This window comes from Glandiceps talaboti, chromosome 9, assembly GCF_964340395.1.
Source record: "Glandiceps talaboti chromosome 9, keGlaTala1.1, whole genome shotgun sequence".
Lineage (NCBI taxonomy): Eukaryota > Metazoa > Hemichordata > Enteropneusta > Spengelidae > Glandiceps > Glandiceps talaboti.
Window position 1 is genome coordinate 25476598 of NC_135557.1, and position 10713 is coordinate 25487310.

General features: G+C 36.0%; 1 protein-coding gene across 1 annotated transcript; it reads right to left on the minus strand.

The window, feature by feature from the left end:
* Window positions 1-1071: 1071 nt before the first annotated feature.
* LOC144440034 (carboxypeptidase B-like) lies at window positions 1072-10427 on the minus strand. The gene is given in 11 exon segments (XM_078129263.1): window positions 1072-1256; window positions 2275-2350; window positions 2980-3176; window positions 3703-3796; window positions 4844-4957; window positions 7419-7523; window positions 8762-8863; window positions 9287-9332; window positions 9334-9479; window positions 9765-9840; window positions 10357-10427. Coding segments are annotated over 11 exon segments (1212 nt in total).
* Window positions 10428-10713: the final 286 nt, after the last annotated feature.

Consider the following 10713-nt stretch of genomic DNA (forward strand, 5'->3'; position numbering starts at 1 on the left):
ATGCCTTCAGGTCTATGTCAGTTCTATTCCTATTTATATCCACATAACCATATTATAAAACGATTCTGACACAAAATTACCTTACAAATCTAATCTTACCATGTTTTACCTTGTGGCGTAAGAAATAAAACCGTCTTTCCCGCGGACAAATGGTTTGAGATCTAGAGTTACTCAATACTAGTATTAGCAATGTCACAATCATCGAGACATTTTTTTTTTGAATTTCTGAAAGCGATCGTTCGGTGTCTTATGTTGAAATCAGTGACTATGAATGATATGTGAACCCTTGTATTTCGTAAAATAAGCAATACTCTTTTGTGAGTTAACACCAATCGAGAGGGGTGAAAGTCAACTGGTATCGTATAGTGGTGGATATGTATGCTTTGTACAACACGAATACAATGGTGGTCTAAGTAAGTTACCTTCTCTAAGCTTATAGTTGACGATGGACAGTTATAAGATAAGATATAAACTGAATACCTCTGGTAGGGCAAACACAGGGTCTTAAAGCTACACTAGCCACAACTGGATTTAATCAGGCAAAAAGCAGGTTTGACGATTGTTGTTGCAACGTTGGACTGTGTAATTGTAAATGGTCAGAACGTCCAACAACTAGTTAGACGGCTGGATGGACAGACATCGATTCTAAGCAAACAGACCAATGGGTTGTCGGTGGCCGAGCGGTTAGCTCGTACGCCTCTTACCTCTGCAGTCTGGGTTCGAACCCGCCTGGTGTTGGCTGGGTTTGATTTAAAATTTAACTAGGTCTGCATGTAAGAAGGGTGATGCTCAGTTTGACCCTGCCTAACAACGCAGGTTTTCCCCGGGCACTCCGGTTTCCTCCTGCTTCTTCATCACTAGGGCACTAGGGCGCTGCTCTGCGGCGACCATTCAACAAATTTCCGAATTTATTTGGACAAATAAAGATTATTATTAAAGCTGGATATTGACTTCAAACGACGACCAATGTATTTGCTTTATCATTTGGTTTATTTGTTTTCCTTTCATGCATCTATTTGATTCAAGACATGTTTTATATACACTATATCCACTTTCAGAATGATAAATTCCTTATAAATCGGCAAGATGTTGCAGTCCAGCGACAAGACCTGCATAGTTTTCTTCCGAACATGGTATGATTTCGTCTGAAGGTAGGAAATGACCGTTGTCCCCTTCATCACGAACAAGTACACTGAATGAGTGGATGATATTTTCACCACCATATGCAAAGTCTACACTGTCACCTGACGTTATAGCTGTAGAAATATCAAACAGAGGGAATCTCTCAATGTTTACATTCTACATTACTTTCATGTTACTACTGTATTTTGTCATACTGTGTATACATGTATGTATGTATGTATGTATGTATGTATGTATGTATGTATGTATGTATGTATGTATGTATGTATGTATGTATGCATGAATGCATGCATGCATGCCTGCCTGCCTGTCTATCTGTCTGTCTGTCTGTCTGTATGTATGTATGTATGTATGTATGTATGTATGTATGTATGCATGTATGTATGTAATATGTATGTATGTATGTATGTATGTATGTATGTATGTATGTATGTATGTAAATGTATGTATGTATGTATGTATGTATGTATGTGTGTATGTGTGTATGTATGTATGTATGTATGTATGTATGTATGTGCATGTGTGTGTATGTATGTATGTATGTATGTATGTATGTATGTATGTATGTATGTATGTATGTATGTACGTACGTCCGTACGTACGTATGTATGTATGTATGTATGTATGTGTGTGTGTATGTATGTATGTATGTATGTATGTATGTATGTATGTATGTATGTATGTATGTGTGTGTGTATGTATGTATGTATGCATGTATGTATGTGTAGTCGTGTATATGTATATTGTTGGAAAGGTAAGGTTGACGTTATGCTTAGTTAAATCATAGACCCTACACTAAATGGAGGGTCTATGGTTAAATTGAGATATTTCATTTTTGTTTGGGTTTTTTTCATCCATTTCACTAGCCATCGTCAATTGTTAGTGTGAATTTAAAAAATAAAATTATTTATGTAATGGTTATATGTGAATAAACCATTAAAACTAGTTACTGTTACTTGTTTTCATAGCAGGTGTTATTGTCGTCGTCGTCATTGGTGTTGTTGTTGTTGTTGTTGTTGTTGTTGTTGTTGTTGTTGTTGATGCTGTCGTTATTCCTGTTGTTGTTGTCGTCATCTAATGTTGTTGCTGTTATTGATATTTAATTGATATAAAAGTATGCAAATTACTTACCTACTGGCGATACATAGTTATATACTTTACCATGGACAGCGTTGATAGCATCAGTATGGACTTTCATATAGGATTCCTGTCAAATATCAATTGTATTATTAAAAACATTGGAAATGGTCAACATATTTGATTGCTTTCAGTAATCCATTTGTCTTCAATGTGTATGTAGTCATGCATGGAAACGACATTAACGAATCATTTCACTATATACAGGCAAGTCTATTGTTCTAATTTAAATGGCATTAGCAATTATTCAAATCATACACTTTGTGACCCTGTTCCTTATATATACGTACATGCAAGCACAAGTGCAAATTCTGTGCTCCCTCCCACAGGGTTCATATAAACATGGTGACGTCCTTGCGTCCCCACGTAATCTTTGTTTAAACAGACTGGAGGAGGAGTTGGACATTTGCATATCATTATTACATGCTAAGCTCCCGCGATAGTCAAAGCATTATCAAAACAGACTATCAAATGTATTAATGAGCAATGAAGACAGCCTGTCAATTTGTGATGGATTACTACTGACTGACGTGCGCCATTCGTTCTTTGCTCACCATGACGTTCAAACACACTTGACACCTTTCGTTGGAACCTTGACTAGACTGGGATTAAGATGAAGTATTTAATACGTAATAGTGTCCCTGTCTGGAACTAGACTAGCAAGTGCATAACTTAGCCAAACTTAAGGGGATACATTACCATTGCTGAATAATCAGCCGGCAGCTCACTCGTATAACCCCATGCTGAAAACAAAGCCTGGCCATACCCGTGGTAGTCAAGGAAAAGTTCAAATGTTTGACCGGACACAAACTCAACAACAGACCTGACTTCATCCTCTGATAAAGCTGAATCCCCACGATAGGATTCAGAGCATGGCTGGGAGCTGGATCCAGGACCTGTCATCAAGAATGAAGGCAAGTTATTGCTTACAAAATGTGTATAACGCTCACAGTGGAACTCGGCCAACAACACGAATTTTGTTGTATTACTTAGACCTGTGACGTCACTACAACTTACTAGGCATTCTTCCCATTGTATACCGCCTCAATTCCCTAGGTGCATAAAAAATTGCGCATAGACTAAAATATTTTCCAGAGCAGCCTCTATCCTACCAGGTACCCATTATATACAGCTGGGTTGACTTGGACAAAATGGGGGTTTAAATCTTTAGCTAGAGTATTGAACAAAATGACAACGATAGTACTTGAACTTGGCATGATGCAGATTATGTACAAACCTAGCATTATGCAGATTATGTGTTAACCATTTGAACTTGGCAGTATACAGATTATGTGTTAACCACTTGAACTTGACAGTATGCACATTAGGTGCCAACCACTCTATTTGTGTAACCATGGTGACTACATTACTGTATCATTACACTAGACAAGTAATTAATTCATACATGATATTGGAACTTACTCAAACCCCACTGATAGTTAAAGTTCCTGTTGCCATCTGTTCCTAGACACCCAGATCCATCATTTGGAGAGAGGGTCTTTCGCCATAATCTATCCTGGAAATTAAATATTCATGATGACGTACATGTATTTACACCAATCATTCACAGGGCAAGACCAGTGTTTGTTTCTGTGTGTGGGGGGGGAGGGGAATTCATGCTCCACACATGTAGTATTCTTGTATTCTTTATACATTTGTTATCATTATTGACAGAACTTACACCTGATATATGGATAAACTAAAGAAATCATTTGATGACTTGATTTAGCATACGTAAACCAATGTCGAAAACGATTATTATGCAATCAACTGTGCTATCAAGTAAAGCTTGATGGCGAATTCTAACGCAGTCTCTTCGACTAGATAAATGCACAGAGAGTCGTCAAGACAAAAAGATCGGAGCATTCACGATGTTATTACTGCATATTGTGATAAAACGTTGAAGGAAATCACAAAACTGGCTGCACACATCTTGAGTACAGTAAGTCTTCTTCCATGATTTCAAAGTTGAGAATTAAAGTTACCTAGGTATTATTCCATCACACACACAATCAAGTACAAGTGTGGGACAGTAAACAATACACTACAAGTGTACTAAAGGCAGAAATAAGTCTGACTGGACTTTAAGTTGATAGTAATAATCAATACAAGTGTACTAAAGACAGAAATAAGTCTGACTGGACTTTTCCTTTAAGTTGCTTGCAGTATTCAATACAGGTGTACTAAAGACAGAAATAAGTCTGACTGGACTTTTTTGTTAAGTTGACAGCAGTAATCAATGCAAGTGTACTAAAGACAGAAATAAGTCTGACTGGACTTTTCCTTTAAGATGCTAGCAGTATTCAATACAAGTGTACTAAAGGCAGAAATAAGTCTGACTGGACTTTTCTGTTAAGCTGATAGCAGTAATCAATACAAGTGTACTAAAGACAGAAATAAGTCTAACTGGACTTTTCTGTTAAGATGATAGCAGTAATTAATACAAGTGTAGTAAAGGCAGAACTAGGTCTGACTGGACTTTTACTTTAAATCATGTAAATAAAATACAAAGTTATAATAAACCGATTGTTTAATTGGTTAAACTTGGGTCACGTGTACTTACTACAGTCCATGAATGGTGATATCCATCTGGGTTAAGTACAGTTAGTACATAGATATCATAGGTTTCCAATACGTTTACTACATCTAAGTTTCCAATCGTGTAGTCTTCGAGGAGCTGAAATTTTCAAAACAGTACTTCACTTAAAAGAAATGTAAACAGTGTCAGTCGTCCATAAAGGTTAACTACATTTTACGGCTTCATTTTACGGCTTCACGACAACATTCATGTACTGATAACAAAGCTGACGTGTATGATTACATATGACAGATTTGTTGGAGTTAATGTGAAGTACTCTATTCTGATTGGTTAGAAAACAAAGAAAACAAGCACATCTATTGGCTGTATTGTCAATAAGCGATAAATTACATGCACTCTATTCTGATTGGTTGGAAAACAATTTATACCTTCACTCACAGTCTAGTTCCTATACAGTATTGTTGCGATTTATACCTTCACTCACAGTCTAGTTCCTATACAGTATTGTTACGATTTATACCTTCACTCACAGTCTAGTTCCTATACAGTATCGTTACGATGTATACCTTCACTCACAGTCTAGTTCCTATACAGTATTGTTACGATTTATACCTTCACTCACAGTCTAGTTCCTATACAGTATTGTTACGATTTATACCTTCACTCACAGTCTAGTTCCTATACAGTATTGTTACGATTTATACCTTCACTCACAGTCTAGTTCCTACACAGTATCGTTACGATTTATACCTTCACTCACAGTCTAGTTCCTATACAGTATCGTTACGATTTATACCTTCACTCACAGTCTAGTTCCTATACAGTATTGTTACGATTTATACCTTCACTCACAGTCTAGTTCCTATACAGTATCGTTACCATTTATACCTTCACCCAGTCTAGTTCCTATACAGTATTGTTACGATGTATACTTTCACTCACAGTCTAGTTCCTATACAGTATCGTTACGATTTATACCTTCACTCACAGTCTAGTTCCTATACAGTATTGTTACGATTTATACCTTCACTCACAGTCTAGTTCCTATACAGTATCGTTACCATTTATACCTTCACTCACAGTCTAGTTCCTATACAGTATTGTTACGATGTATACCTTCACTCACAGTCTAGTTCCTATACAGTATCGTTACGATGTATACCTTCACTCACAGTCTAGTTCCTATACAGTATTGTTACGATTTATACCTTCACTCACAGTCTAGTTCCTATACAGTATTGTTACGATTTATACCTTCACTCACAGTCTAGTTCCTATACAGTATTGTTACGATTTATACCTTCACTCACAGTCTAGTTCCTACACAGTATCGTTACGATTTATACCTTCACTCACAGTCTAGTTCCTATACAGTATTGTTACGATTTATACCTTCACTCACAGTCTAGTTCCTATACAGTATCGTTACCATTTATACCTTCACTCAGTCTAGTTCCTATACAGTATTGTTACGATGTATACTTTCACTCACAGTCTAGTTCCTATACAGTATCGTTACGATTTATACCTTCACTCACAGTCTAGTTCCTATACAGTATTGTTACGATTTATACCTTCACTCACAGTCTAGTTCCTATACAGTATCGTTACCATTTATACCTTCACTCACAGTCTAGTTCCTATACAGTATTGTTACGATGTATACCTTCACTCACAGTCTAGTTCCTATACAGTATCGTTACGATTTATATCTTCACTCACAGTCTAGTTCCTATACAGTATTGTTACGATTTATACCTTCACTCAGTCTAGTTCCTATACAGTATCGTTACGATTTATACCTTCACTCACAGTCTAGTTCCTATACAGTATTGTTACGATTTATACCTTCACTCAGTCTAGTTCCTATACAGTATCGTTACGATTTATACCTTCACTCACAGTCTAGTTCCTATACAGTATTGTTACGATTTATACCTTCACTCACAGTCTAGTTCCTATACAGTATTGTTACGATTTATACCTTCACTCACAGTCTAGTTCCTATACAGTATCATTTCGATTTATACCTTCTCTCACTATGGTTAGGGTTAGAAACCAGTCTGGTCATCCATACTAAATGTGACAGGGGATATATATCAGCTACTTCTTAAGTATTTGTAGTTTAAAACAAAACCCAAAGCCGATGTCTATATGTGAGTGAAATGCTAGTATATATTATCATGTTTTTACAGGATCATTAACATTAATCCGAATACTCTAATATGGGATCATTAACATTAATCCGAGTACTCTAATATACCAATTAACTAATGTAAGTTCTTACTATGCATTCAGATATAACACTTAAATGATTCTACGAGAGTAGGTTACAAATCCTGAAATACACAGTTGCTTTCTAGGCCACTTCTATTTAATCCTGTATATGTTGTAGTCTGTTTTATGTATGTATATTTAATACCTTGACTTTAGCTTATACAGGATACGACATTGTCAGCCAGCACTCACTAGTTTAGAAGCCGTATAGGGCTGAACAACACAATGTATATTATAATGTGTGTGTAATGTGTTCACGGTTACTGACTTTGCCACACCTGAAAAATAAATTGATTTCTAGGAAGTTGTTAAATTAACATGCCTGATTTGTCATCCACATAACGGTGGCAGGAGATATCCATTCACGTGGATGAATCATGCCTTGAATCCATACTGATTTCTTTTCCTTCCCTGTGTCGGCACCAAGCTGTATAAAGAACAAACAAGAAAGCATAGACGGTAATACGAATCGCTCCCTCTAGCGACAGAATCCGGGTTTTTTTTTTCGTTTTTGTTGTTGTTGTTTTTTTGGGGGGGTTTTATGTAGTGCAATTGCGAACAATAACCACTTCAGGAATAAATGACAAAGAGATCTCCTAATTGGCCAAGCAAATTGGTTCGCTGCTGCTCAGAATAACAAAAAAAATGTAAGACGGCAAGGAATTTAATGTATATACCATGTATCTTAAAATATACGAACGAGTTCGATATGAAAGACAAGAACTTGCTCCTCGAGACTGAATTGTGACATTTTATATCTACATTTCAATCCTGCACAGGGGAACTTTGTTGGTAATCCAAAAATGTAATAAAAAAACAGTGGACAATAAATAAAACATATCTAAAAAAGGAAAGCAAAGCTGTAAAAAATGAAACGAAATGTAAGGTAAATACAAGTCGGAAAGCACATTGAAAGAATAACCAATATGGAATTGTAAAAGCAAGACCACTGACATTACGGTGATACAAAGCTACAAAATGTACAATACATAAAAATGTGCGTAAAACCAGGCGGGAAATGTGGATGCCAATAAACTAATGTCAAAACTGACAGATCAAAGAAGTTCAGTACAGCTGGATGGGCTGAACAAAGGTGTAATAAAACGGAGAATCCCTAATGATGTGGAAAGCATATAGTGGGTAGGCCGACCATAGGAAGATTTTTGACGATGTAATGTACACATCCAATTATTTTCATGAAATTTTATTTTAGCAATCGACTGTGAATAATTGACACACATTTACTAATATACACTATTTCTAAGCTACAATTAAAGAGGGCGCTGTTTACCACTTAAGTCTGTTATTTGGACAAATAAACAACTGATGATCTATTTGGAGTTTTTTTCATTCCTTAGCAAATGAAATAAATTTCACATAGGAATCTTAAACTTTGAGTTATCTCGTTCAAAACTTACACTTTACAAGTGAAAATACTACAATTTTTTTTTTAAATGTAGCATTTCATCATCAAAAGATACAAAAACGTTAGAAAATTAAAAAGATCAGAAGGTAGGCAATGTTTGAAATCTTGTAGTGGGTCTTAAGTAGTATCAAAATGTCGGCAGATAAATAATGGATTACTTTATCTAGAAATCAACAAATATTTGTAAGAATCACGTAATTCCGTGCTAAGACAAATAGTAGGTAGAAAATAATCTGTACCTTCAACACTGCCAAGTCTCTACCTTCATATGATTTGCCAATACTCATCTTTGAGACCAAGTCAGGATAGGTGTCTGCTACCAAATCAATCCACTCCATAATCTGAAACAAGAACGTTCGGCGTTATTTATATATTGAGAGAGAGAGAGAGAGAGAGAGAGAGAGAGAGAGAGAGAGAGAGAGAGAGAGAGAGAGAGAGAGAGAGAGAGAGAGAGAGAGAGAGAGAGAGAGAGAGAGAGAGAGAGAGAGAGAGAGAGAGAGCGAGAGAGAGAGAGAGCGAGAGAGACAGACAGACAGAGAGAGAGAGAGAGAGAGAGAGAGAGAGAGAGAGAGAGAGAGAGAGGAGAGAGAGAGAGAGAGAGAGAGAGAGAGAGAGAGAGAGAGAGAGAGAGAGAGAGAGAGAGAGAGAGAGAATATGGGAGAGTTTATGTGTGCTGCAAGTGTGAACAATTCGCTTTTGTACGGCTTGAAAATGTTATGGACATTTCTAGTCATTCCTTTCTTTCTGAGTTAATATTATTTTACCTCATCTAGAGTATGATACACTGAGTAATCAAATTCATTGGCACTAGTTTATCACTGTGTACTTGGTCATTTTTCTCTGTACATCCTTGATCCAAACTCTGAAGTTGATATTGTACACGTCAATGTATTCCTTTACAGACTCTAACTGGGATGGTGGTACCATTAAGTCTTCCGGAAAACGCCAAAAATCAATCTGAAACAAAATAATATTGCTCAACATACTTAAAAACATGTTTTAAGTTATTTTAAAGTTTAGTTTGACAATACTGAAGGTGTTGTATTCAAACCGTTTTAACTTTATGCGTAGTAACAAACCAAGGCAAAAGTCCTCGAGAAGGATATGTGCTCCTTAAATGAACATAATACAATTATTAACGATGACATTAGGTTTGAACTTGGCCATCATGAAGCAAATAAAAGGCACGATAAGACATCAGGATGACGTCGATGAAATGATTGAATATGATTTAATACTTACCCCAGGTACCTCAAGGAGTAGGGATAAGGCTTGATGTTGTAATTCAGTAGTTGGTTGTAAACGGAGAACTTGGTATCTGTATAAGGAACATATAAATCTTGAAAATACTGCCTTTCTTGTTTTCTCTCTTTCTCTGCTAGTCTTTCTGTTTGTGTGTATCTTTCTCTGAAGTCCTGATCATTTATAATGAACAAAATAACGTAAACAACACTAAACATACTTTTTATTTATGTCAATTATTATTTCTAATATGATTCCAAATCAAAGTAAATATATAAACCAGCTTTTGGTTTTTACGCTGTTTAAACTAAAGGTTTATAGATTGAATGTCTGTCTGTCTGTCTGTCTCTCTCTCTCTCTCTCTCTCTCTCTCTCATTCACCCCTTTTACCCTCGTTCTCATGAGCTACATCTTAAGCTGCATCTCAGATGCATATAGATACATCGTACATTGCATGCATAGTTTTATAAATAGAAGTTTATTAGAAATAAACTGACTACAATCATACCTTTTCAAACTAGTTTCGTACCATATGTTAGTTATTTCTGCTTAAATGAATACTAGTAAATTAAATACATATGTTACTATTTACCCATCATATCTCTTCGGTTCTGCCAGGCAGACGACAGCCATAGACACCAATAACACCACTCTCAGCATCATTCCGGAAAGAGTTGGGTTTGTTTTTCACAACTGTGAGGAGACTGCTCATAGACTGCACAATCTATTTTGAACTATTTCAACGGTGTTCTTTTGCTCGTCTTTATGGTAAACGTTGATGTGATATAATGTTTCAAACAGCAGCTGTCATTTTGAGATAAAAACGTTTATTTTGTGGCACTTTGATAAAGTGTAAATGTTTAACCTATGTTGCAATAATGTAACCAAGACTACCAAAACAATGAATAGAACCGTGCATATAAATTGAATGTCATCTCGTTTAGTACAA